This window comes from Oryctolagus cuniculus, chromosome 6 (genome assembly GCF_051225735.1).
Source record: "Oryctolagus cuniculus isolate XC-2025 breed Fujian yellow rabbit chromosome 6, ASM5122573v1, whole genome shotgun sequence".
NCBI lineage: Eukaryota > Metazoa > Chordata > Mammalia > Lagomorpha > Leporidae > Oryctolagus > Oryctolagus cuniculus.
In genome coordinates, this window is record NC_142872.1 from 22,047,678 (window position 1) to 22,075,393 (window position 27,716).

General features: G+C 53.1%; 1 protein-coding gene and 1 long non-coding RNA gene across 6 annotated transcripts in view; one reads left to right on the plus strand and one right to left on the minus strand.

Annotated features, from left to right (window-relative positions):
* Positions 1–20,154, minus strand: part of P4HA2 (prolyl 4-hydroxylase subunit alpha 2) — a 34,053-nt gene extending 13,899 nt beyond the window's left edge. For 3 of the 5 annotated variants that reach the window (XM_008254990.5, XM_070076085.2, XM_002710196.5), the window contains exons 1-6: positions 20,024–20,154; positions 9,975–10,073; positions 9,222–9,318; positions 8,673–8,824; positions 5,485–5,622; positions 2,102–2,341 (exon numbers count right to left, since the gene is read on the minus strand). In XM_008254990.5, the coding sequence (XP_008253212.3) occupies positions 2,102–2,341; positions 5,485–5,622; positions 8,673–8,824; positions 9,222–9,318; positions 9,975–10,056 (709 nt within the window). In that variant the 5' untranslated portion in view covers positions 10,057–10,073; positions 20,024–20,154. The remainder of the gene's footprint in view (positions 1–2,101; positions 2,342–5,484; positions 5,623–8,672; positions 8,825–9,221; positions 9,319–9,974; positions 10,074–20,023) is intronic. The other 2 variants (XM_002710197.6, XM_070076084.2) reach the window with 1 other exon arrangement.
* A 2,394-nt stretch (positions 20,155–22,548) lies between these two features.
* LOC149126048 (uncharacterized) lies at positions 22,549–23,883 on the plus strand. The gene is made up of 2 exons (XR_016236073.1): positions 22,549–22,959; positions 23,657–23,883. It is a non-coding gene; the product is annotated as an uncharacterized LOC149126048 (long non-coding RNA).
* Positions 23,884–27,716: the final 3,833 nt, after the last annotated feature.

Genomic DNA, 27,716 nt, shown 5'->3' on the forward strand with positions numbered 1-27,716 from the left:
CTGTGCCATTTGCAGCTGTTTGCCAGAGTACAGCCATTACTAGTGACTACAATGCGCACTGGAAACAGCAGGGTGCGTGGAAGGCAGGATGAGATACCAGCAAGAACAGCACATACAGCTGGAGTTGGCACAGTGGTTTGATCTACCACTTTCAATAGTGAATTGTTTTTTTTTTTTTTGGAAAGCTTCGTTAAGATTCATTGTTAATTATCTTTATATACAGAAGACTACCTCTATACTAAGATTTCAACAGTTTGACCCACAAAGACACACAAAGTATAAAGTACTGTTTGAACCAAGTTTTACCATTAATTCTCATAGTACAGCTCATTAAGGACAGAGGTCCTACATGGGGAGCAAGTGCCTAGTAACTCCTATTGTTAATTTAACAATTGACACTCTTATTTATGATGTCAGTGATCATCAGAGGCTCTTGTCATGAGCTGCCAAGGCTATGGCAGCCTTTTGAGTTGACAAACTCCATCAGTATTTAGACAGGGCCATAAGCAAAGTAGAAGTTCTCGCCTCCCTTCAGAGAAAAGTACCTCCTTCTTTGAAGGCCCCTTCTTTCCACCAGGATCTCACTCACAGAGATCCTTCATGTAGGTCATTTTTTGCCACAGTGTCTTGGCTTTCCATGCCTGAAATGCTCTCATGGGCTTTTTAGCCAGATCGAATGAAGCACTGGTTTGAATCCCAGCTATTCCACTTCAATCCCAATTCCTTGGTAATGCAGCTGGGAAGACAGCAAGATAATGACCCAAATGCTTGGGTCCTACGTTACCCAGATTGGAGATGAATTCAGATGGAATTCCCAGCTCCTGGGTTTGGCCTGGCCCAGCCCCAGCTGTTTTGGTCATTTGGGGATTGAACCAGAAGATGGAAGATTTCTCTCTCTTCTTCACCCTCTCTCCCTGTCACCTTGCCTTTCAAATAAATAAATATTAAAACAAAACAAAACAAAAACACGAAAATCCACAGCTCTGTCTAAGCAACCTATCAATACCAACCCAAGAAGCAGGTGTGGTGTGACAGGATTTCTGTGCCACTCCTCAGGTAAGGAAAGTGAGGCCAGAAGACGTTAAATGACTTAAGTTAAGACTATTCAGAGTAAGAATCAATCCAGATGCCCTGATTGCCTGTCCAAGGCTCTTAGAGAAGCCACACAGCTCTCTTTCCACATCAGCCCTGAAGGACACCATGTTAGCTGACATCAAACTCAGAGCCTCATAAAATGCAGCAGCCTAAGAAAGCCTTTACTGGGTGTGAAATCTCAGATGACTGTGTCCCCAGGTATCAGTAAAAGGTGGGGGACTGGTACTGTGGCATAGTAGGTTAAGCCTTTGCCTGTGGTACCAGCATCATATATGCCACCAGTTCAAGTCCCAGCTGCTCCACTTCCAATCCAGCTCTCTGCTATGGCCTGGGAAAGCAGCAGAAGATGGCCCAAGTCATTGGGCCCCTGCACCCATGTAGGAGACCCAGAAGAATATCCTGACTCCTTGTGTTGCTGTTGTGTTCATTTGGAGAGTGAACCAGTGGAAAGAAGAGCTCTCTCTCTCTCTCTCTGTGTATCTCTCCTTCTGTCTGTAACGCTGCCTCTAAAATAAATAAATCTTTAAAGAGAGAGAGAGAGAGGTAGAGCACGTGGGTCTTAAAGCCATACTGTTTGTGGCTACTTCAGTATATCGCAGGACACACAAAGCACCAACGCCATGGAAAGTCTGACTGCCAGACCTCTGGCCTCTGATGGTTCACTGTAAAAGCACGGCTCATCTCTCGAGCTATTCCTAATGCAGTGAAGGTCCCACCCTGCATGGTGACAAAAGCACCACAGCCCTGGGCACCTTATTTAAAAAGGAAACACGCAGAGCCAAAGGTGCCACAAGCCTGAGAAGGCAGGGGCTAACTGCAGGATGAAGGTGGTTAAGGAGCTAGCTGCCAGCTCTATCAGGGCTGAGCAGTATGGCATTAGTCACTGGCCTGCTGACCAGCCAAACAGACTCAATTCCAGGAGCAGGATCAGCTAATGGGGCCAGCAGAGTCCAGTTCCTCGCCCAGCACCCCATCTCCATCCTGCCTTCCCCTAGAATCTCCTTACCAAGTGAGAGCAGGCGGCGGGTGAGCTCCAGGGCACGATGCAGGTCACCCAACTGGAAGACGGCATAGCTGAGGTAGTCCAGCACCTGAGATTTGGTCGTGGTGCCCTCCTCGCCAGCATCGAGCTGCTTCAGCACCTGCTCCATCCACAGCACCGTGTGATAGTAGTCCCCTTCATTGTAGGCCGAGCGGCCCATCCCGAAGCAGTCGTCCACACTCAGCGTTGCCTGGTACTTAGTTCCTGCGGCAGCAGCAGAAGCTGATGGTCAGGCTCCAGAGCCTCTGGGTTGGGGAAGGAAATTCCCCCTTCAAGGAAAAGCCTGGGCCCCTGGAAAGGAGGCAGCGGCCAAGTAGAACCCCTGCAAGGCTATTAGACCACAGGTACTCGACTGATACAGTGAGCAGACAGGATGGCCTTGCCCCAGGCCATCTCCTAGCCTCAGAATGCGCTTATCCAGGAAGAGAGCAACCAGTAAGTAGCGCTGAGGGGAGTGTGAGGCACAAAGGAGACTCCTGCAGGGCAGCTGGCCATGACAGTCTGGAGGACAGAACCATTAGCCGAATATAAGAAACAGGAGTAGGCAGCAGCGAAAGCCTGAGATAATTACCTGTGGGCAGAACCTGAAGGGGGAAGGTAGCAGAGCCCAGAACCCCAGGGCACAGCTAGTCAACAGTCCTGAGAAGGAATCAGGTGGTGGGGAAGTGGCAGTGTGACACACAGTGAGGCCAAGAGCTGAAGCTGCACTGCCAGCTTTGCCACTTGGGCAGCAGGATCTATCTTGGTGAGCACCAGCTCTGCAGGTGTTATGGCCATAGGTCATCTGCTAAGGGCTGAGCACTTGAAAGTGACCACGAAGACAGTCATTCACCAATGAGAAACAGCAGCTACAGGGAGATGCAGGGCTCAGGGCAGGTTCAAGTCGGCAAGGACTATGTGGATGTTCCTCAGAAAATAACAAGAAATCCTCTGGAGAGCATCTGGGCAGGGCTGACAGGAAAGAGCTGCCGACCACGGGACTGCTCCTGCCTGATACCCAAGCTGGGCCTCTGCCCAAACCACTGCCACAGCGAGTTAGCTGGTGCCAAGACCAGGGTCTGCTTGCCCTGGAAGCTCAGAAATCAATAACACAGAAAGGGAAGTTGGAGAGAAAGACACAGACAGCCAGGAACTGGGGGAGTACATGAGGATCCCCTCCCATATTCTGGGCCTCCCCAGATCTCCTCTGGCTCAGCAGATGCAAGATGCACTGATGGAGACAAAGGAGTGAGCCGCGGCTCTGGAGCTGGGCGAAGCTGTGTCTGTCTGGGGCCTTGCTATGGGCTCACCAGCTGAGTGACTACAGACAGGATGCCCAGCCTCTCGGCAACTCAGTCTCCTTACCTGTAAGTGGAGATAATGCCATCAGATTTAAAGAACTCATGCCAAGAATTCAATGAGATGACCTGCGACTCCAGGACACTAATGGCCAGCAGCTATCATCGACATAGCTCACGGATGCCAAGAATGGAAGAATGCAACACCCTCTGCAGAAGCCAACGCGCATATCTACTCCCTGGCAAGTGGCAGCTGAGTGCTGAGGGGCAAGCAGACACAAGGAGCAGCCCAGCTGATGTGGGACCAACAAAGGAGCCAAGCTGAGACACTGAGGATAAAGACTACACATGGGAGGAGTTCGGGTTTGCTCAAAAGTTACCCACTGCAACGAGGACCCATGCAAGCAGACATGTGCTGAAGGCCACATGGAGGCAGTCTTAGGGAGCAGTGAGAGGCAGGAAACAACTCAGACTTAATGTTCAGTGAGAAGGCAGTGGCTGAGAGGCTGGGGTCAGGGGACAAACACAGAAGACATTCAGGCGGCAGAATCCACAGGCCTTGGGACTCTGGCTTAGGCTACAGGTGGGTGATGCTGCTTTTGGCTGAGGCAATGGGTTTGCGGGGAGGAAAGTGAACAGTTCAAAGAAGGATGAGGACTTCAGTTTGGGACACATGAAGTTTAGGAATCCAAGGAACATCCACACAGATACGCACCACATGCATTTGTCTACACTGCTCAGAAGCTCAGGAGACAAGCATGGATGGGAAACACAGATCTGCACGTGATCCAGACAGGCAATACCCAAGTGATGTAAACAGCTGGACTCACCTGGGGAAGGTGCTAGGGAGAATTATGAGGCAAGCTGAGCCCTGGAGAGCCCTTCTGCCCCTCATCTCCAGCCAGGACACACATGGTGTGTTAACTGAGTGTGAAAGGTCAGTGCTAGGGTGTGGCCCCCATTTACGAATCTCACAGCCATGGGCTAAACACATCTTGCAAGGTGCCCTAGGCTACATTCCCTCTCTGGACTCATGGCCAGGCTTGGTCCAAGACCTGACTGAGGCAAGAAGAAGCTGGCTCCGATTCCTCTACATTAAGACCCCAAGGCTTGACTAGCCAGTAACGGTGCCTCTTTATTTCACCACCCTGAGTCCCCTGCAGTGTCTCCTGCAGGTAAGGTGGCTTCTAAGCTCCTAGCAATGGCTTACTGAATCTCGGGGTTTACTGTTCTTGAACAGCACCCCCAAGCTCAAGACACCTTCTTCTAAACACCAACACTGGGGCAGTCAGTGGGAAAGGGGCCAGTTTTAAAATAGAGAGACATCAGCTGATCAAACAACCAGACAACCCAAAAGAGAAACAGCAGAGAGAGACCAAAGGAGGAGAGAATACCAGGCAGAACAGGACAAGCCAACATGCTGTGAGTTGCAGAAAAGTTCAAGAACATTACGGCTGAAACCCGTCTGTTGCTTTACCAATCCAGGGCCACGGGTGAACTCACAAGGCCGGGTGGGGAAAAGGCCAGACACCACTGATTCAGGAATACATGGGCAGTAGGTCAGTGGGGAAAGGGTGGGGATCACTCCATCCAGCAGCCCCAGCAGCAGGGGGAAGAGATGAATCAGCAGCAGAGACTCATCAGAGCCTGGGACCCAGACGAAGGCAGGAGTGGGAAGGAGCTTGGGTGTGAGCTGGAGCAGAGATTAACTGAGGGGACAGAGAACAGGGGCAGTGAGCCAGAGACCAGCCTAAGACAGAAGGAGGGGTGGGACTGGACGCAGGTCTGGGTGTGGATCCTTGTGTTGCTCTGGGGGCAGAGGCTGGCAGGTGGGGGTGGGGAGTTCCTGAGCAGCAGCCTCGGCTTTCTTGAGTCACCAAAGGCAAGGGCCTCAGCTAAGGCACAAGGGAGGCAGCCGTGGGAGCTGGACACTGATACCAACTGGGGACCAAGAGAAGATCACCACTAGAAGTGACCACCCAAAGGGAGAGACCACAGTTGGTCATGTTCAAACCCATGCAGCCACCACCGGGACACACACAGGGCAGGCAAAACCTGGAGGTGGGTTACCTGGAAGCTCCCCTCTGGAAATCGTGGCTGGGTCCAGCTTGTAGGTGTCCTGAAGTCTCATCAGGGCCTTGGCGGCTCCAGCCTCATCCTCATCAGTGGGAAAGAAGTGCCGCTGCATTGAGAGGTTGGCAATGAAACCTTCGGAACAGAGCAGGACCGAGACGTGACCCTTAATTCAAGAGCACAGTTCAGCCTGGGACCAGACAGCAGCCACTGCCAGACTTCTGGCTATCAAATCTCCCAGCCCCTTCCCTCAAAGGCTTTTGTCCCTTCTGCCAGGAAGTCCTCCATGACGGCTCCAGCCATGGGGATTTCTCCTTTCCTATCCCTCACTGGACTACTACTACCTGTGCTGCTCATTTGGAAATGGACAGAAATGGTCCCCCACACTGGTTAACATCTGGGAGTCTAGGGGTCTTGGCTGCACAGCACTCAGCTGGACCTCATAGAGACAGAGACAAAGAGGACAGAGAGGCCATCTGCGAGGAGCACAGGGCCACTCAGGGAGGACCTGCCAACTGCTGTTTCATGTTCATGAATCCCATGGAAAAACCTCGGAATCTGCTGATGCTTCTCAGGTTAAAGACTCCAGGGACAAAGGCAGTCCCAAGACCCTGCTGCCCACTGTCCACTGACCACAAGTCCTTATCATAGAGAGAGGTGACGATGACAGTCCTGGAGGATGTGGTACTACCCTTATTCCACAGACTACTGACTTGACCCATCCGGTCCAGCCAAGCACAGGGCGGGGGCCTGCACCAGCCTGGCATGGTCCCCTGAAAGACCTCACAGGACCTTTTTCTGCTCTGTAGGCTACTCTCACCTCAAGACCACAGCCCAGGGCCTGGGCAAGTCCCTGACCACACAAAGACCCCCAGGAACCTTTTCTTGGACTTCAAGCCCTAGCTACAAGAGATGCACCTCCTACAATCCCAGAATTCAAGTGAGAGCCAGGCCCTGCCATGCTGATTCAGGCCCTTTGGTTCTGCCCACCAGCTAAGAGCTGGAAAAGGAACTCCAAGGCCATTCCTTTTCAGTCTCTCTCCAAGAGCGGCAGCAGCCCCTGCCACTGACTCTCACAAATTTGGGCTCAAACACTCGCTTCTAGCCAAGCCTGGGGACCCAGGGACCAAGAAGCTGCAATCTTGTCTTCCTTACAGCAGCAGGGAGAGACTCTAAAGAGTTTAGAATCCAGGAGAAAGAAAACATGCACCTAGAAAAAGCCACGCTGCACTGTAAGCACGCTCCCTCACTTCAGGGGCAAGAACGCAGAGTTGAAAACAACCAATCACTCTCCAGGCCTGGCCTATCTCCTTCCAGATAATTCTAAGGCTTCCCCCAGCAAACCAGATGTTGGCAGTGGGGGAAGGGGCTGGGGAGAACAAGATCAGAGAGCGGAGGCCGACTGAGCAGGCAGAGTCTTCGGCAGCACAGCAGGACAGCGTGTTCTGAGCCACAGGCCCAGGCTGGGCGGCGGGGGTCTGGGAAAGGCAGCCGCGGTTTCTGGAGGCAGTGAGCTCACTGGGCACAGCTCCAGGACGGCTGAGCTCACCAATCCCTCCCTGGAGGCCTCCCTGTCCCAAGCCAAGCCCAGCCCAGTCTGGCCGAATGGGCCGAATCCTCTCAGCCAGAGAGACAGCTCGTCTGAAGTTCATGAGCACTCCCTGCTCGGGAGGGGAGGCGGTGAGTCCAGGGGACTGAGCCCAGGGCTGGGAGTCAGGCGGGCCCACCTCTGGGCCCACGCTGACCTCTCTTTGTGTGGAAAAGAGGAAAGTGTTACAGTGCGGAAAGTCCCATCACAGTAAAGCACCGAACACAGCTAAAAACTTTTAAAAAATCACTCTGACCAGTAAGAACCACTACTAGGAATTTAGCCTAAAATATTATCAGAGGTAGTCACAAAGAAGCATGTAAAAGACTGCTAACTTGGAAACAATCCCATATCCAGTGGTTTGAGCACCTTTACAGGATATCAGTATATGAGACTACAACAGTGAAGTCACGTGGCTGAAGAACATTTAACGGCAGATGGAGAAGCTGGGAAATTCAGGATGCGAATATATGCTTATGTCATGTTTATTTGTGAAAGATACGAACACAAATGAATTCTGATGATGCATAGGCTCCCAGCTTGCTGTGGCCCCATCACCAAGCCCAAAAGACTCATTTTTGTTAATTCATTTGTCCCTCAAAGCAGTTACCTTTGCATCCCCTAGTATATATGCATAGTTCCTTTTTTAAGTGTATATGCACATGTAGAAAGACTACAATCATAACAGCACTTATCAATAGGCAATTAGATTAAGAATTATACTTTTCGGGGCCAGATTTGTGGCGTAGCAGGTAAAGCTGCTGCCTGCAGTGCTGGTGGCCCATATGGGCGCCAGTTCAAGTACAGCTGCTCCACTTCCAATCCAGTTCTCTGCTGTGGCCTGGGAAAGCAATGGAAGACAGCCCAAGTCATTGGGCCCCTGAACTTGTGTGGGAGATCCAAAAGAAGCTCCTGGCTTTGACTGGCACAGCTCCGGCCGTTGCCAACAACTGCAGAGTGAACCAGCAGATGGAAGACCTCTCTTTCTCTCTCTGCCTCTCCTTCTCTCTCTGACTTTCAAATAAATAAATCTTTAAAAAAAAAAAGAATTTTGGGAGACCAGGAAAAGCACCTGGCTCCTGGCTCCTGGCTCCTGCCATCGGATCAGCGCAGTGCGCCGGCCGCAGCGCGCCGGCCGCGGCGGCCATTGGAGGGTGAACCAACGGCAAAGGAAGACCTTTCTCTCTGTCTCTCTCTCTCACTGTCCACTCTGCCTGTCAAAAAATAATTAAAAAAAAAAAAAAGAAAAAAAAAAAGAAATTTACTTTTCTGAGTTGACTGCTTTTGTGTTTCCAAATTTTCTATAACAGTATATATTACTAAAATATAATTAGAAAAAAATGGCATTACTTAATAGAAGCGGGAAATAAAAACACTATGAAAACCAATTATTTTCAAACATGAAAAAACAAGGACAGGCAATTGCCAGGTCTTCACAGAGAAGGGGGAGAGCGGCGGCCTGACGGGTCCATGGTCACATACTCTACCTGCCCCCACCCCCGACACACACATCCTCAAGGCAGGCTCAGACATAGCTGCCCAGGCACAAGCCTGCAAACAAACGGGCTCCCCTGAACACCTGCTCACTATCCCTCACCTGTGGCTGGGTCTTGCAGCACAAGGTCTTCCAGCGCAGGCCAGTCTGAGTTCAGTCGCTTAACCAGTTTGTAGGCGTTCACAGGATGGGCAAGGTAGCCCTCGGGGTCAGCAGCTGACTTGCTGGTAAGGGCTTCCATCTTGCTTGCCCAGCTATGGAACAGAGGAAGAGGAGGATTAACATTCCAATCCACCCGGTCCTGATCCGCAGAAACTTCCCTAGGGAGATCCAGAACCCTTCTCATCAAGAAGTAGTAAAAAATAAATACAGACGCTCCCTGCAGATACTTCTTTCTGGCCCTTTAATCTAGACAGAGCCAGGAATCCCAATGTCAGTTTCAAAAAAAAAAAAAAAAAAAGGGTCTTAGAAAGTGAGAAAAAAATGTGACCCTTAGCCTGTGTGTTTAGCTCCTCCGGAGTTCTGTCACAAATAACCTCCAGGACTGCATCACATCCCTTCTCAAGGGATTCCCTTAAAGACACCCTGGATGGGGCCCTGGGAGGAGAGGGGCTGACTGAGGGTGGGCGTGGGGACTCGGGCGAGCGGTACCTCTTGATCTTAGAGAGTTTGGCCTCCTCCGCAAGGATGTACTCCTTCAGTGCGTGCACCAGGTCTTTCTCAGCATAGATCAGGTCGGTCATGTGCCCTGCAGGGGAGAGAAGCAGTGCTGATGAGATGTGCATGGGAGATGTACAGCTCCCTTCCTTGGAGCACAGAACACCCTCACAGATGCGAGTTCCCTGGGCCAAGGACATTCAGCTCTCTGGGGATCATGGGAACGTTGAGTTAAAGGGTGCCTAGGCACTCACAGGGTCCTGGCTCCAGCCTTCAGAGAGAGGCAGACAGGATATGGGAATAAATGCACTAGCAGCTACTCAGCTAGAAACTCCCAATCTCATTCTCCCACCGTGAGCCGGCTGGCTTGTCACTGGGCATGCACACGCTAGCATCTCTGAAACTTCAGGTGAGGGAGAGGGGAGGGTGGGAGAGTGCACTCAGAAACTCTAGGTCAGGTTAAATGGTCAGAGACCAGAGAGACCAACTGAAGCCTGCACAAGCCAGGCAGGAGGGCCCAACTTAGGCGGTTAGCTCCTAGGACACCCAAGTTAACCGGAGCTAAGGTGCTGTCCAGGGTGGGTGGGGGGAGGGGGTTGCGGAGAATGTGAACAGCAGCTCTAGAAGCTTTGGTCACAAGCAGTGGGTGACACCAACCCCCCCTCAGTGAGAAACCTGTCAGGCAGGGCCAGCGCCGGCATTTGAGCCGAGGGCTGCTCAGGCAGATGAAAACTTCTCGGCACATACCAATAGAGGTGAAGAATTCAGCCCATGCACAGCTCAGGGCAGCAAACCAGGCCATCAGCAACGTGGACACCCAGGGTTTCATGGTCACTGAGGCAGTATCTGCAGGGCATTCAGTGATATTTATTAGATTTACATAGTGAAAAACAGCATCACGGATCACATGGCACGCACACACACACACACATCCATACAGCAATCCTGGCCTGGCGCACACACACACACACACACACACATCCATACAGCAATCCTGGCCTGGCATACAGAAGCTATGACAGCTATTTGGGCAAGAACACAAGGCTGTAAACTCTGGCCATTCCTTCTCATTTCCAGACTGCTTCTCTGTTCCTCTCTTACCTCCTGACATATGTGCCAGGTGCTACGGACCCAGTCCCTGCCCACAGGAGGGGGGATAACGCATGAGAAGCTGTGGATGGAAAGAGAACTTGACATGACATTCTCTGGGAAACACAACCCCAGCTAAGGTGTACAGGAGATAGTCAGCAAGAAGAGGAATAAAACTGACCCCTGCCAGTCTGCACCTGCCAAGGAGAGAGCAGTTGGGACACCACACCTGGACAGACACTACTCTTCCTGCTGTGAGGCTTCTCCACAGGCACTGTCCTCGCTGGCCAGACACCATGTGTTCACAAGTATTTACTGAAGAACCACAGGGGCCAGGCACCGAGCTAGGCACTCGGGACATAAAAATGAATCAGCCGCACAAGGACAAAACCTCAGGCAAGGCTGCTGCTATGGGGGAGAGGCCAGCTGCTGCCTTCTCAAGAACCCAGAGATCGCCAGACCCAGCTCTGAGGCAGCAGACACAACCTGGGGCAGGCCCTGCTGGCAGTGGACCTAAGTACACAACAGGAGCTTCAGACCTCGTCTCCCAACTCAGCTATGCAGACCGGAACGTGCCGGAGGACCAGTACTCATCTGAGCCCCAGCTCTGTAAGCCCTGCCCCTTCCTGCTCCACCCAGCTAAGGCCCACTCGAGTGCTTGAGTGGAAATTTACTTGGAGAAAACAAGGAAAATAAAGGATATACAAGAGCTTCCCAAAAACATCAGCCTCCTCTGACAGAAATTCCAAGTCTGAGTTACTAATGAATGCCCATTCACCGAATTCATTCTGCCATGGTCCACTGGACACAGGGTCACTCCCACTGCTCCTCCTCTCACCCCGTCAGAAGAAACCCCAAGCCGCCAGGATGGGCTCAGAAGCAGCCAACCACAAGGTCACCCTCAAACAGGCTCCTCCTCCAACAAGATGGGAGAGTAAATGAAGGGTGCCAAAGTGCCACGTGTGCACACCCCTGCCAAAGACTGCAGAGCTAGTGCACGCCCGTCACAGGCTAGGGATTTTTGGGATTGGGGACACGGGACAATTATCTTACAAGCCAGACCTGCTGCAGGGTAGAGAATGTTGAGGTAAGGAGACGATTATGGACCCAGGATAGCAGAGGAAAGACAATCACTGCAAGAAGGCCAGTAGGCCTGGGGTAGCTCTGAGGCTTAGCCCAGGCCCTCCTGGCTCCAGCCAGAGGCCTGCCCTCGGGCCTCACCACACTGTCTTCTCCACGGTGCTGGAGGGGCCTTCGTCGTGCCTCCACAGTCCCTTTCAGCAAGGGGGTAAGCGTCCGTTCCCCACCTGTCAACAGGCTTGACTTAGCAGAGCACCTTCTGTACGTGTGTAGGGAGGGTACAGGAGAAACACAGAACCCATGGACAGTCAGGGAGCAGACACTGCTTGCAAAGTTGGCATGGCTGGAGCATTGGTTGGGGCCCAGCACGTCTCCTGGGGGTGTCACCAGCTGTGGCTGCACACTTCCTCAGAGATCAGCTAATCAGTACAGAGGAGGAGAAGCCCCTCCACTCCTTTCCAATCACGGGCACACCTTACAGCATTCAGGAGAAAACAGCCAGGTTTCTTCATTACATGAATACCAGCTGTCGTTTCTCTGGAATGTGCCGTCTGGCTTAGACAGAGTCCATCCACAAATCCCAGCTGCAGGCAGAGCCCCAAAGAATCGCAGATGGGTTTTGGGAAATAACTTAACAAGAGCTGCAGAGGCCTGCTCTGGCAGGAGAGAGGGTGACAACCGCTGCAGCCCAAAGAGCAGGGGCCCCCCAAGCCACTTCCAGACTGCTCCATCCTCACTGCCATCTCCGGCACAGCACTTGGAGCCCCACACCATTTCTCCTGATCCCCAGCCCTGGAATACAAAAGGCTTTGCACAAAAGGTCATCTAATTAGGGACAAGTTAGTCAAGAGGGACATGGGAAAGGCCAATTCCATCCCATCTCATACCTACACCCAGGGTTCACTTAGGACAGAATAGCTAGGGGGAAAGGGCTGCCCTGCTGCCCAGGGCCCCCACCAAGGTGTCCAGTGCTGCCAAAAGCCCTCCCAGGATCCCTCCCAATCCCAGCAGAATGGGCCTGGAGAGCAACGGTTTTCCTGCAACACAAAGCAGCATCAAGCTTGAGCAGAAAACCTGAATTCTGTGTTATCTCAGCTACATCCCCAGAGTCTAGAACAATGCATCAGGCCCCCAACAAAGAAGGGTTTCTTCACAGACTTGTTCAAACCCGGAAACTGAAACAGTTACACTTCTTCCAAACAGTGAACTGTTGTAAGAACCACAGAACAGCACCTGGACAAAATCTCTTCAAAAAGTTCAAGGAAAATAAATACATACGATGAGAAAACTACACACGGATTTCAAAAGTCCTCTGTACCAAAATAAACTTTTAATTCTTCTTTCCACAAACTTGTGGAAACACACTCATATATCGTTTCAAAGCAACCAAAACATGCCGTTAAGGGACAAAAGCAGACCCCAAACAATATGTACTCTGATTTCACTTTTGCAAAGAAAATTCATGTATGTATACATATGTACTCATATATATGTGTGCAAGATAGGCACACATCTACTTGCAGCTTGGTGAAGTAATTTTATTTTTCTTTTTAAGCTTATTTTCCTAATCTTTCCATGAGGAATTCTACAGCAGTTCTTAAAAATAGTTTATAACACGCTTAAAATGTAACTGAAACAAAGCACCCTTCTCAACTGGATTCCAGAGTCAGGACCCCCAGGGGGAGGACCTGCAAAGCCTGCCAACACCCTTGCGACAGTGATTCACCCACCAGGCGGCCAGCCCTGCTTCTAAGCACAGGCAACTCCAACACATACAAGCAGAGGTCCCACCAAGCCTGCTCTTTGGAAAGGACAGTGACAACCTGGCCAGATGGCTGCGAAAGATGTTTCCAGCTGCAAACCAGAGGGCGTCCTTAGCTTCTCCCCTTACCTCATCAGGCAGGACCCTCTGCCAAGCTCCCTCTGCAGCCCAAATGCAGCAGGCTGAGTTTAACAATGCATTTAAACAGCTTAGAGACAGAACATGGGTTCGCCAAGAACAAACAGGTCTCCCTTGGCAATGAACAAGAGGCTGTCTGCTTTTGGGGGACTGGGGAGGGGTGCAAATCCAGAACAGGACTCCTGGCCCTGAGTGCCAGTGCTGTGACCAACTCCATGGGAGTAGAGCTAACAGGTTCTGTGTGTTCAATCTAGGAGAAGTGCAGAGGCCCCAGCAGGCCACGCCACCAGAGCACAGAGACAGGCTGCCGCTACTGCACTCCAGGGAAGGATGGAAGGCTCCCTCTCTTCCTTATCTGATGCCTGGTGGGCGGCACCCCCAACCCCAGTCCTCTACAGCCATGCTGCTCCCTAGCCACACTGCCTTTTCCACGTCTCCCCCAGCCTCCCTGCCAGCCCCACTTTACAAACCAGTGTGGTTGTGAGGGGCTCCCCTTTGGGTGCTCTGCTGCCATCAGGATCAAGTCTGAACTCCGTAGGCCAAGGGGCCCCTTGGAGTCTCGTGTGACCTGGCTTTGCTGCCCTCTTCAGCCTTGCCTCACCATTCTGGATTTCCTTTTTTCACCAACTACGTCACCAAGAAGCTACTGGAACCCAGACGTGTGTCTGGATCTAGCTTTACGTGTTCTTTAGCCACCACTTAAACACGGGGATCTCCACTTCCCCACTCAGGTACCACCAAACTACAGTCTCCTGCTTCTGTGACGACATGAGGCAGCACAGAATGCTGTTAAAATCAACACCCAACAGCCACTGTCACGGTCTTAGCAGGACTGTGGCAGCCCGGGTGTCGCTCCCCCTCTTCGTGGAGGAACGACACTAAACCCTGCCTAGGTTTCCTATCCGAGTCACGGCACCATTATGTCGCTCCCCTTCTTCGCGGAGGAACGACACAGGACCCTGCGCTGTTCTTTTGTCTGCTCGGCCCTCCCCGGGTTTGCTGCTGGTTCTTCCCGGGTTGGCTACCGTCCCTTCCACCTCCGTGGAAGGGCGGTTCCCCCTGCCACTTTCCCCACTTCCGCGGGGGAGCGGCACACCGCCGGCCGGCTCTCTCAGGGGCTTCTCTCGGGGGCTTCTCGGGGGCTGCTCAGGTGTTCCCCTTAGATGTTCCTGGTGCATGTTGTCTCTCTCCTCCTTTATAGTCCTCTTCCACCAATCCCAACTCTGCTACCCACACGCCGAGTACGCTGCTCTCCTCCAATCAGGAGCAGGATCAGCTCCTGCAGGTTACTGGTCGAACTGGAGGCAGCTGTGTAGAAGCTGTTTCCTCCTCTCCCAGCGCCATATTGTGGGAGAGCAGATGCAGAGAATAAGTCTTAATTCCAGTAACTCAGTCCAGTCCGAGTTGCTCCCCACACCCGGGTAGACTGGCTCATCAGGAGGACACAATCAGTAACATGGGGCACGGGTCTGATGCTCCACCTGGAATTCTCTTGCTCTCATCTCTTTCCTGGACCCTGCCCGCCTCAACCCAGTGAGGAGATTGTGCAAGCTCATGCCTGCTGCAGCCCTGGCTCCTCCCACTACTTCTGGACTTCCAGGAAGCACCTCCCTGGCCTCTCCAGTGGCCGGTCAAAGTAAGGAGTGGGTGGGGGACGGGTTTAACTCCTCCAGTGGGTAACCATGGCCAGTGAAACACAGCAGACAGAGGCGGCCAGCATACACACCCACTCCTTGGGCTGCCCACGATACATCGCTCTGGGGCATGGAGTTTCCACAGCAATGGCAGAGCGTGATCCTGCAAGGCTGGACACCTGGCACCTCTCTGCACCGAGAGGCCAGCTTGCAAACACTCCACCTTCTGTTTGCTCGTCCTTCTTTCCACTTCCATCTGCTTTTCCCTCACCCTGGCTGTCCTGCAATTACACTTTCCCGTAAGTACTTCTGCCTCGGGCGCTGCTTCCTGGGAACCTAGTCTAAGATAACCACAATTGATGTTTCCAAAAAGTTTTCATTTCTCCCATCTAATTCTCACCAAAACTTTGTAAGCTAGATAATCATCTGTATCTCAGAGGGAGCAGTCCTCCCGCAGGCCCTGGTGGATGCCTAAAACCACAGAAAATACCGCACCCTGTTACATTATGTGTTTACCTGTAATGTACATACCGATGATAAAGTTTAATTTATAAATTAGGCAGAGTGAGAGATGAGCAACAAGAACTAATACAATACAGAACGATTACAAGAATACGCTGCTATAAAGTGGCCAGCTTCACTACTGTGTACTTTAGGACCATCTGAAGTACAATAAGGATCACTGGAACACAAGTACCACGACAGTGGGGCGGATCACCAAGATGGGATGACCAACGGGCAGGCAGCGTATGCAGCATGGACACTCTGCAGGTAGTCACAACCTGGCAGAAAAGGGCAGGATGGCGCAAGATGACATCACATGGGGCCGACGCTGTGGCGCAGTAGGCTAAGCCTCCGCCTGTGGCACCAGCATCCCCTGTGGGCGCTGGTTCAAGTCCTGGCTGCTCCTCTTCCAGTCCAGCTCTTTGCTTGTGGCCTGGGACAGCAGTGGAGGATAGCCCAAGCACTTGGGCCCCTGTACCACATGGGAGACCGGGAGGAAGCACCTGGCTCCTGGCTTCGGATCAGCTTAGCTCCAGCCATTGTGGGCATTTGGAGAGTGAACAAGCGGATGGGAAGACTTTTCTCGCTGTCTCTCCCTCTCTCTGTCTGTAACTTACCTCTCAAATAATTTTTAAAAAAAGGATTACATCATACTACATGGCATACTATTTAAAATGTACATATTAACTGTTTCTGGAATTTTCCACTTAATATTTTCAGATCATGGTTAAACATAGGTATCGGAAACCACGGAAAGTGAAACCACAGATAAGAGGCTACTGTACAAGGCAGACACGTAAGATAGATAACAGAGGCCAAATGACGGTTTCCTGCACACCTGACAGCAAATCAACAGCAAAACCAAGACTCAGACCCAAAACACACTCAGCTAAATATCGCTGCCAATCCTCTCTGTAATATCTGTTACCTTACCACACAAGGGCCTTCCAAACATGGGAGTCACACGTGGCCCCCAGCACAGCATGCCTGCCCAGGTTAGTGACTTTATCATGGGCTGGCCCTGAGACTCACAAGGCAAGTTTATGGCATCCCTGGTTGCATTCCAACAAAGGGAGGAGAGCAACATGGACTCAGAAAACACCACGGCACTGTTCTGGGTTCAGAAGGGCAGTAACTTCTACTCTGAAATCACAGCACTCACAAACAGCCATTGACCCAGCTCCATGCAAGGCACTACCGCCGAATGGGTAAGGACAACTGTCCTGGAGTCAGACAGACCCAAAGCTCCAATTCTACTTCCTGCTTTTGTGACCTTGCCTAAGTTACAGGCGTCTCTGAGCCTCTGTTTCCCCCTCTCTGTAACAGAGATAACACCAAAACATTTCACAGGGCTACTGTGAGGGCTGAATGAGATGACAGATGTCAGCAGGTAGCCTAGCACCAAGCACCATATATATGCCCGTCATCAGTACCCAGGGCCGCAGAGGGAAAGCAGTGGTCCTAAAGAGGCAAGTTGCCCAGTCCAAGTCAGAGGTAAGAAACAAGAATAAGGTAAAAATCAGGCAACCTCCACATCCCAGCAATGGCAAAGACATGAAACACTTAATTCAGGCAAGGCCCAAGTCAGGTACAATGCAGCACACTGATTGTCAGGTAATCCTGGAAATGGCCAACCGCTGGCTCTAAAGCCCATCAAGAAAGTCCTCTGGGAAAAGGCAGTGGACAGGACCAACACTCTGGGGCGCAGGTATTTCTGTGCCTCTGACCTGCTGCTATTCCAGGCTCCTACAAGTACCAGGCCTCCGGCTCTGCCATTGTCTGGGCCTCAGGAGAGCCAGGTACAGAGCAAGCGCTACTCTAGCAATCACCTCTTGAGAGGGCTGGAGCAGATGCTGGATTATGACCAGGCCCAGACAGATCCTATCCAAGCTGGAGCACACACATCCCAAACACTTAATCCTCTGCCCTACAAGGACACCAATCAAAAGCTCAAAAAAGCTCTCTTCAAGGGCTACAGCAAATCTGGTCCAGATTCTTCATTCCTTTCTGCTTTTTTTATTTTTTATTATTTTTTTTTTTTGACAGGCAGAGTGGACAGTGAGAGAGAGAGACAGAGAGAAAGGTCTTCCTTTGCCGTTGGTTCACCCTCCAGCTGTGGCTGGAGATCCAGCTGCGGCCGGCACACTGCGCTGATCCGATGGCAGGAGCCAGGTACTTATCCTGGTCTCCCATGGGATGCAGGGCCCAAGGACTTGGGCCATCCTCCACTGCACTCCCTGGCCACAGCAGATAGCTGGCCTGGAAGAGGGGCAACAGGGACAGAATCCGGCGCCCCGACCGGGACTAGAACCTGGTGTGCCGGTGCCGCAAGGCGGAGGATTAGCCTAGTGAGCCACGGCACCGGCCTTCTGCTCTGAGAATAAAACTGTCCATCCTTCAGCCTACGTCCTAACACAAAAGCCACAGCCCACAGGACCCAGCCCTCGTTGCCCCAAGAGAGGCTAACATCCCACCTTAGGGCACTTCAAAAAGACAAACAGCAGATTTTGAGCAATTTTCTCAACGTTTAACTCTCACTCTAGCACTCTGCTGGGCTTGCACGTGCCTGCATCCCCACATTTCCTGCCAACCTCCATCTGCATAAAATTAAAGTCTTGACAGATCCCAGGAGCCAGGGACACACCCTCCAGCCCTCTGCACACTATCAGCCAGCGTGGCCACAAACCGGCCAAGGACTTGCAGCCAGCCCCAGACCCTCCCAAGGATGTGGGAAGCACACAGCCCAAAAAAGAGGCTTTCTTGGGAAATGAGGAGACCTTAGATTGCCTCATCCCACTCATTCCTCAGAGCTGCACCCACGCAGTCCCTTGCTTTGGTGAGCACCCACATGCTGGGCTCCTCCCCTGGCACATGGCTGGCCGCCAGGGTGAAGCTGCAATCTCAGAGGGATTATGAGCTCCCCGAGGGCAAGGAGAGTGCCTCAGCCTCCTCCCCTTCCCCCTCCCTCACTCCAGCCCCAAGCACTAAGGAGGTGCTCAAGGAATGAATAGGGATCAGTCATGGCCAGTCTAAGCCAGGGGCAAAGTAAGCGCTCTCTTGAGCACCCCACAGCAGAGCCTTTGACAGATGGCAGGGCCTGTCACAAACCACAGACAACGCTTCAGCTTAGCTGTCACCCCGTCTGCCTGCTGAGCCCTCAGAGAATGAGGGTGACCCCACTAGGACAGCATCTTTAACATCAGGCCCCCAGCCAACTTACTCCATCCTTGCTACGTGGCTTCAACGGATGGGCCGCGGTGGACATGCCCGACTGTGTGAGAACAAGAAAACCCCCAGGAGAAAAGAATTCAAAGCTCACTCATCCTGCAAAGTGGGGAGAGGCCAAGAGAGTCCAGGCCCTGAGAAGCAGAACTACAAGGAGAGACAGTACCCTGAACACCTCCAGGGTGGCTGAATCCCAAGTCAAAGGGAATCCTGGTTCATTTAACAGAGAACTGAATCAGGAATGTATTATTTCAGATGTGACACAGGTTGATAATAAACAGCAGCTTTCAAAATACCCTGCAAATTTTTAGGGGCACATGGGTCTCTGCCAAGTCTGGGGCGTTTACAAAGTGAACGTCCCCCAACTCTGAGGGCTAGGACCTCCCGGACAAGGGTCATGTCTGACAGGCTTCAGGTGGTCTGCATCAAGAAGTCAAGTGTCACCCTAGAGCAAAAGACAACAGTCCCACCCTCGGGCAACCTCAGTGTGCTCCTACTACACCTTAAAGGTGTCAAATTAGAATGCAGGGACCACCTGTTACCCAGCAACACCTGGGAAAGGAGGAGTTCACACAGCACTTGCAACTTCAGGCTCTTGGGGACAGGTACCCCAGGGCAGGGAGCCCCTATAGTGGTTCTTCCCCATCACCTTACTTCCACTAGACAGCGACAAAGGACCACGCTGGCCCAGGTATGCTCCCACTCAGACAGGCTGTTGTTCTATCCATCTACCCTCTTTCTGCCAGCTCGGCGTCACCTCCTCCAAGAAGTCCTCTGGCTTGAGACATTCAACCCACAGCCCGCGCTCCCTGCAGCATGGCACACACCACGCTGCTCTGGACCTGGATTTGTCCGTCTTCCACTCCTCCAGCCCTACTCTTGGCAGTTTCTGGCACACAGAGCCGTCTCTTTGCTGAATTAGTTAACCAATTACAAGTCTCCGGGCTGAGGACGAGCCACGCAGGATGCACCCCGGAGGGACGACGCCCAGATCCAGCAGCCCACACAAGCACGCCAGGGGCTCTCTCAGCCTCTCCTAGAGGGGCCTCAGGTCAAGCGGCCCCCTGGGGCAGGCCGACGCCCCCACCTCCGCTCCCGCCTCCAACCGCGGCCGGCCGTCGGGTCAGGCCGGCCCCTCCCCGGGAGCCTGACAGGGCTCCGCCTGGCCCGGCCGGGCCGCCGAGCTCCGGGCAGGAAGGGCGCCACTGACCCCGCCGCCCTGAGGTTGGAAGGGCCGCGGGCGGGACAGGAACCCAGGCGGGTTCAGAGCCGCGCGAAGGGCGCCGGGCTGTGCCCTGGGCTGCGCTGCGGACTGCGGGCGGCGCAGGGCCCCGATTCCCACCCCCGCGCGGGGCAGAACGCACCCCAAGCCTCCGGTTCGCCCAGTCCCCGCCGTGGGCACGTCTGCCAAGCGGGCGGCTCGCTCACCTGGACACGCGCCGCTCCCGGCGTTTCCAGAACCTCCCGCGGCGGTGCCCAGCCCGCTCGGCGCCTCCCCCTCCGGGGCTCCGCCTCCCGCCAGGCCGGCTCCGCCCGCTTGAGCCGCTGCCACGTCCCCACCTCCCGCTCCTGGGCCGGCCCGCCCACTGGACCCGCGGTTCTGGAGCTCGCGCTGGGGTCGCCGCCGCCTGGAAGGCTAGGCAGCCCCGCCGCGCTCGGGGCGGAGCGGGCCTCCGGCGGGCGGGAGCCGGCCGCGCGCGCCGTTCATGCCGGCCGCCGCGCGCCGCACGTACGCCGCGCCCGCCGGCCCCCCTCGGGCGCGGCCACCTGTGGAAGGCGGCGGGTCTCCAGAGCCCGGAGAGGGCGACGTCGCGATGCCGGGCGGGCGCCGCCAGGACGTCCCACGCTGCCCTCTGCTCAGGCCCATTTCCTCGGTGGTCCCGCTGGGTACATGGGCCCTTCCTCCCCCCATCACGGCCGCTAGGTTCCAGGAGGCCAAGGGCGCCCGGGCGAGGGGCAGGCCGGTGGCGAAAGAAAGACCGAGGGCCTGGAGATCAAGTCCCTGGAGGACTGAGACCGCCCTGAGCTGAGGCGGAGGCGCTCCTGGTGGTGCATGTGGGCCTGAGGTGCGGACAGAGGAGCCACCGAATGCTGGGCTGCCTAAACTATTTCCTAGAACACGGCCCGGAGAGGACGGACGCCTTGTGTAGCCTACTAGGCCATTATTACGGCGGGGAGGCAGCACACCTCGGCCTGAGCTGGAGCAGGCCCTGGCGGCCAAGCGCGTTCCCACGCCTCCTCTATGAACTTGCTTCCTCATGAATGAGGGGAAACCCGGTCTGAGAATCTCATCAGGGAGCCGAGCCCAGACCCAGGGTGGATATTCCCCGTGGCACACTGGGCAGGCAGGCAGCCTGGAACCGGGGGGAAAACGGACAGGCGGAAATACGCAGGACGCACACAAACAGGGAAAGGCCACTGTGCCGGCGTGTGCCAGCCGTGCCTGAGCTCAGCGAAAACCCAACCGAAGCCTTCCTGCGTCTGCTACCTCCTGCGACGCACAAAAGCTGCTCTCTGCCTGCCCAGGCCTCCCTGTCTCCTTCCCCTGCTCAGGAGCTGGCCCTGTGAATCGCCCCTTTTCTCTGCTGGTTGGCCCTTTCCCGTGGGCCTTTAAAATATGCTCCCTGTTAGGGAGACCCACCCTCCTGTGACCCACCAACCCATGGGTGTCTGCCTCCTCGTTCAGAAGAAAACTCAGTCAGATGGGGCCGGCGCTGTGGCGTAGCGCGTTAAGCCACTGCCTGCAGTGCTGCCATCCTGTATGGGTGCCGATTCGAGTCCTGGCTGCTCCACTTCTGATCCAGCTCTCTGCTATGGCCTGAGATAGCAGTAGAAGATGGCTTAGGTTCTTGTGCCCCTGTACCCACGTGGGCGACCTGGAAGAAGCTCCTGGCCCCTGGCTTCGGATTGGCACAGCTCCAGCCGTTGCAGCCAATTGGGGAGTGAACCAGTGGATGGAAGACCTCACTCTCTCTGCCTCTCCTTTCTCTGTGTAACTCTTTCAAATAAATATATAAATATTTTTAATAAATAAGCAAACCTCTGCTAAAAAAGGAAAGAAAAGAAAACTCAGTCAGAATCTATCTTCTCGGCCTCATCTCCCTCCAGCCCCTCAGGTCCTGCAGTCAGCCTTCCAGCTGCCAGGGACCACCAAACTAGGTCTTAGTAAACTCTGTGCCCCCTCCAAGTCGCTAAATTCAACGGCCTTTCTTCAGTCCTCATCTGCCAAGGCCCAGAGCAGCATCTGACACCCCAGCAGGGACCCCTTCCTCCTGGGAACCTCATTTCCCTTGGTTGCATCCAATCTCTCTGGCCAACTCTGGCCAGCTTCTTCCCACTGGTCACCAGAGGTTTTGAGTTCCTCAAAGCTCAAACCTAGGCTCTCTATTCTTTCTAGAGTTGGTTTTTTTTTTGGTTTTGTTTTTTTTTTTTCCTATACACAGTGACTCACATATTTCCCTCTTGGCCCTGGCCCTTCCCCCTGACTCCCAGACTCACATAACTAACTGCGCCATCTCTATCTCTCAAGCACCTCAACCTTTATTTATTTATTTATTTATTGACAGGCAGAGTGGACAGTGAGAGAGAGAGACAGAGACAAAGGTCTTCCTTTTTCTGTTGGTTCACCCCTCAATGGCCGCCGCGGCTGGTGCACTGCGGCCGGCATACCACGCTGATCCGAAGCCAGGAGCCAGGTGCTTCTCCTGGTCTCCCATGCAGGTGCAGGGCCCAAACATTTGGGCCATCCTCTACTGTACTCCCAGGTCACAGCAGAGAGCTGGACTGGAAGAGGAGCAACCAGGACAGAATCCGGCGCCCTGACAAGGACTAGAACCTGGGGTGCTGGCGCCGCAGACGGAGGATTAGCCTATTGAGCTGCGGCGCTGGCTTTTTTTTTTTTTTTTTCTTGAAGATTTAATTTATTTATTTGAAAGGTAGAGTGACACAGAGAGACAAAGACAGAGACAGAGACAGATCTGCTGGTTCACTCCTCAAATGGCCACTGCAGTTGGGTCTTGGACCAGGCCAAAGCCAGGAGCCAGGAATTCATCTTGCACATGGATACAGGGGTTCAAGCACTTGGGCCATCTTCCACAGCTTTCCCAAGCACACCAGCAGGAAACCAGATTGGAAGCAGAGCAGGGGCCAGGGTTGTGGCACAGTGGGTAAAGCTACCGCCTGCAACGCCAGCATCCAATATGGGCACTGGTTTGAGACTTGGCAGCTCCACTTCTGGTCCAGCTCCTTGCTAATATGCCTGGCTTCAGCCTGCTACAACCCTAGCTGTTGTGGACATTTGGTGAGTAGATGGAAGATCTCTCTCTCTCTCTCTCCCTCGCTCGCTCTCGCTCGCTCTCTTCTTTCCTCCTCCTTTTCCTCCCTTTCAAATAAGTAAAAACATAACCTGAGCAGTTTATTCTCTCACAGTTCTGGAAACCAGGAGTCCAAATCCGAGATGTTGACAGAGCTGTGCTCCCTCCAACGGGAGAATTCGCCTTTGCCTCTTAGGGTTTCTTTGGCTTTCACTGCATTACACTAATCTCTGCTTCGAGCTTCACTCGGCCATCTCCTCCTTGTGGATGTCTTCTCTTCAGCTTGTGTTCTTATAAAAATACTTGACACTGGAGATAGGGGTAGTTATGATAACCTCACCTCATGACTGTGACTTAACTATGTCTTCAAAGTCCCTTTTCCCAAATAATGTTACATTCACAGGGCCCAGGTATTGGGATACAGATGAATCTTTTGGGTGGCCGCCACTCAGTGTGCTATGTTAAATATTCCCACATGCCCTCAAGTGAGGTTGAACCCATGTAAACCCATTTACCTCAGTTCTGCATGTCCAGCAGGGCCACTCCTGACCCATCGTCACAGCCTTTTCTTTAGAACCCCTTGATCAGTGAATTCACCTCCTGTAGGGTTTCCCAGCTTCCTCCATGTTTTTCTGTCCTAAGAAATGCAAAATAACCCAACATGATGCATGTTTTCCTCTGCAGGTTTAAATCCAAGCTGTGGCCTTGACCATCCAGGAACTGATAAAGGCATTTAAATTGTTGCCCGAACACTGAAAGAAGTTGCCCCCAACTCTGAGGCAGAGTCACCGATGCTCACATAAACTCCATACTGTGAACCCCTCGTGGCAGATGCTCCCAAGTAGGACATCCTCTGTCTTTCTGCAGCCTTCTCTTCATGTAACTTCCCTTAATAAAAGCTTTCAACTGACCACCCTGAGGTTTTGGTGTTTCTTTCTCTGGAATCCCAACTGGCCACATCTCAGGACAACTGGGGGAAGTGCTTTATGGGAATTCCCCTGCTGCTACCTTTGGGGCAAAAACTCCAGCCATAGATTCGGCAGAAACAAACTGTCTCCTCAACCTCACCTCACACCACCCAAACTAATTCTGTTCATGCATTTCCTGTATCTCAGGAAATGAAGTCACCATCTCCCAATTGCTTCCTTTTCCTCCCTAGTGTATCCTCACACTGGAGATCTTATCTGATGGATGTGACTCCATCCTTTTACCTCTCTTCACCCCTGCCGTCATATGCCAAATTCAGGACAGTACCACCTGTCACCTGGAGAAGGCCCACCACTTCCTCCTCTCCTTCCTCCACTCTGTAGGCAGAGGAATATTTTAACATGATTCTGCGAAGCTGGCATTATGGGATAGGAAGTTAAGCCGCCACATGCAATGCTGGCAACCTATAGGGTCGCCAGTTCAAGTCTCAGCTGCTCTACCTCCCATCCAGCTCCCTATTAATGTGCCTGGAAAAGCAGCAGAAGATGGCCCAAGTGCTTAGACCACAGCAACGATGGGGGAGACCTGGATGAAGCTTCTGGCTCCAGGCATAGGCGTTGTGGCCATTTGGGGAGTGAACCAGTGTATGGAAGAACTCTCTGTCTCTCCTTCTCTGTAACTCTGCCTTTCAAATAAATAAATAAATGGTTCTGATCATGTCATTTTCACATATTGAACCCTTCAAAGGTGTCCCACTGTCCCAAAGATAGACTCAAATCTTTATCCAGTCCTGATGTCCTCTTTAATCATGTGCAGCCTCAAACTTGATGCCCCAGCCCCTCCAGGCACTCTCCAGTGTCCTGACCTTTGGATGTGTCCTTCCTTCCACCAAGAACACAACTTCCAGCAAACGCTTTGTTCTTTCAGTAGTCTTCTCTGGGCCTGACCTGAGTCAGGTTCTGCCATGGCCCCACAGCTCCTCATGAATGATGTCATGCTACCTGGCAACATTCAAAGGCATTTTATTCATCATGGTGTCTCCAGCTGTAGCATAGGACCTGGCGTCTAAGGCCTGAACAGGAAATAGTAAACAAAAATATATACATGAGTAGATACCCCACACTCTTACAGCTTCCAACAGAGCTCATTGAACACGCCAGGTTGTGTCACTTACTTAACACTTATTCCTGGACAACTATCCATACAAGTACATTAGAGAGATTCACAGCCCTTCTCCCTAGATCCATTGTCTGAACAAAGCCACACACCACACTGTTGATAACCTTTCTGTTGTGTTCATTCATGCATTCACTCAACAAACATTTGCTGATAGTCACCTGAGGCCTAGCTGGTGATTCCAGGACCGTGAATGTCAAAGGGTCTCTATTTAATGTGGAAAACTGGCAGGTGCACAGAGGCCCACCTCGTCCAGGGAGAGAAAGGCCCATCTCTTTCCAGCTGGTGAAGGCTGCTGATAGAAGGCACTATATGCCTGAGATTTATGAAACGACCCAGACTGAGAGACTCTCCTCAAGCTCAAGACCAGGCACAGCCTGTGACCTTTGACCTCAGCATAGCCAGCACATTGCCAGTAAGGCTTAGCCCCCATGCGGCCCCTAGGCAACATCACCGTCCAGTGGCTTCTTGAAGCAACATGGACTTATGTGCCCTCCACTCCCATCCCAAGAGGAGTGCCTGGAGGTCCCCCATGAGTTGACAACAGAAACTTCTGTGCTGGATGGAGTAAGCATCTAAACTTCCAGGAAATTTTCCAGAGCAGGGTTCCCAGGATCAACCAAGGCCACACACAGGGCTCTGTGTATGTTAGCATCTGTCTCTGCTCTTCAGCACCTTAGGCACGGAGCTGTCCACTGAACCTCGGAAGCAGCCCGCAGCCCACCCCAGCTTCCTCCACTGGGACCAGGGAAAGGCCGGTTGCAGAGGGCAGGAAGTGCAGCTGGAGAGGGGCCACCTAGTGGTAACCTTCAAGCTTCAGAAACAGTCTGTCTGGGACTGTGGTCCTATGGCCTGGTACTGGACCCTAGAGGAGGAAAAGGGAATCTGACAAAATTTCTAGAAGCCTGTGTGGCCAGCCCTGGGCAGGGCCAACTGGACCCCAAGAGGCTGTCCTTTACCAACCCCTGAGCCCACTTGTGGGTGCAAACCTGAATCAGACCCCTAGAATGGCTACAAGTTCATCCCAGCTGCCTCCCCAGGGGACCCCTGCCATCTAAGACGGCAGGGCAGCACTGGCTGAGCAACTGCTAAAGCACCCAGGCCCTTCAAGGGAAGTAACTTCCCAGTAGGCCCAAAACAGACTCCTCACAGTAAAGAGCGGGCTTGGACATTAGCCCCACCTTATCAAGTCTCCAACCTGTATAAAAGGCTCTGAACTTGTGCAAGTCCCAAATATCAGGTGTCAGATGGGTATGGTGCTTACAAGTGCTGATGTTCTCATGCATACAGCGTGCAGCACACTTTTTTTTGACAGGCAGAGTGGACAGTGAGAGAGAGAGACAGAGAGAAAGGTCTTCCTTCCATTGGTTCACCCCCCAAATGACTGCTACAGCTGGCGCGCTGCGCCAATCCGAAACCAGGAGCCAGGTACTTCCTCCTGGTCTCCTATGCAGGCGCAGGGCCCAAGCACTTGGGCCATCCTCCACTGCCTTCCCAGGCCACAGCAGAGAGCTGGACTGGAAGAGGAGCTACCGGGACAGAACCGCGCCCCAACCGGGACTAGAACCCGGAGCACCGCACCACAGGCAGAGGATTAGCCTAGTGAGCCGTGGCACTGGCCAAGCACACTTTTTAAATGTTTACTTTTTCAGAATTGCACCTCCCTCTCTTCTCTCTCAGCTCTAAGCCCTATTGAGGCTGCTTGAGGACTAGGGCTGGGTGGGGGTGAGGCTTGAGGAGAGCTGCTGGGCACTGGACTTAATCTGCTATTCAAATGGCCTGGGCTTCGGAGGGATAACAGTGTTTTAGGCATTGTCAAAAAGTCTGGGAGCGGGCTGGCACCGTGGCTCACTTCGCTAATCCTCTGCCTGCGGTGCCGGTACCCCAGTTTCTAGTCCCAGTCGCTCCCTTCCAGTCAGCTCTCTGATGTGGCCCAGGAGGGCAGCAGAGGATGATCCAAGTGCTTGGGTCCCTGCACCCACATTGGAGACTGGGAGGAAGTACCCAGCTCCTGGCTTCGGATCGGCGTAGCGCCAGCCGTAGCGGCCATTAGGGGAGTGAACCAACAGAAGGAAGACCTTCTGGGAGCAAGAAGAGTAGTGGTGGTGGTGGGGTAACGACAGGTAAAGCTTCAGATGCCCCAGAGGTGGACGCCTGGGACCTCAAGGGACCCAGAAAAAAATCTGAATCAGATGCTGACAGCATGAAGCAGCCACCCCAGAACAAAAGCCAGAAAAGGGCAGGCTCAGCCTGGGATTTCAGAGGAGCACCTCCTCCATCGTGCGCGCAGGAAGGGGAAGAAGGAAGAACAGGGCTTGAGGGTGACTGGGGAGGGGGCTGGAGCCATCCAGGTGATGTGAATTGAGGAATGGCATCTGGAAGAGCAGTAAATAGATTTTCTTAGAGATTTATTTTTTATTTATTTGAAAGTCAGAGTTGCAGAGAGAGGTAGAGACAGAGAGGTCTTCCATCCGCCGGTTCACTCCCCAGATGGCTGCAATGGCTGGAGCTGCACTGATCCAAAGCCAGAAGCTTCTTCCAGGTCTCCCACATGGGTACAGGGGCCCAAGGACTTGGGCCATCTTCTACTGCCTTCCCAGGCCAGAGCAGAGAGCTGTATCTGAAGAGAAGCAGCCAGGGC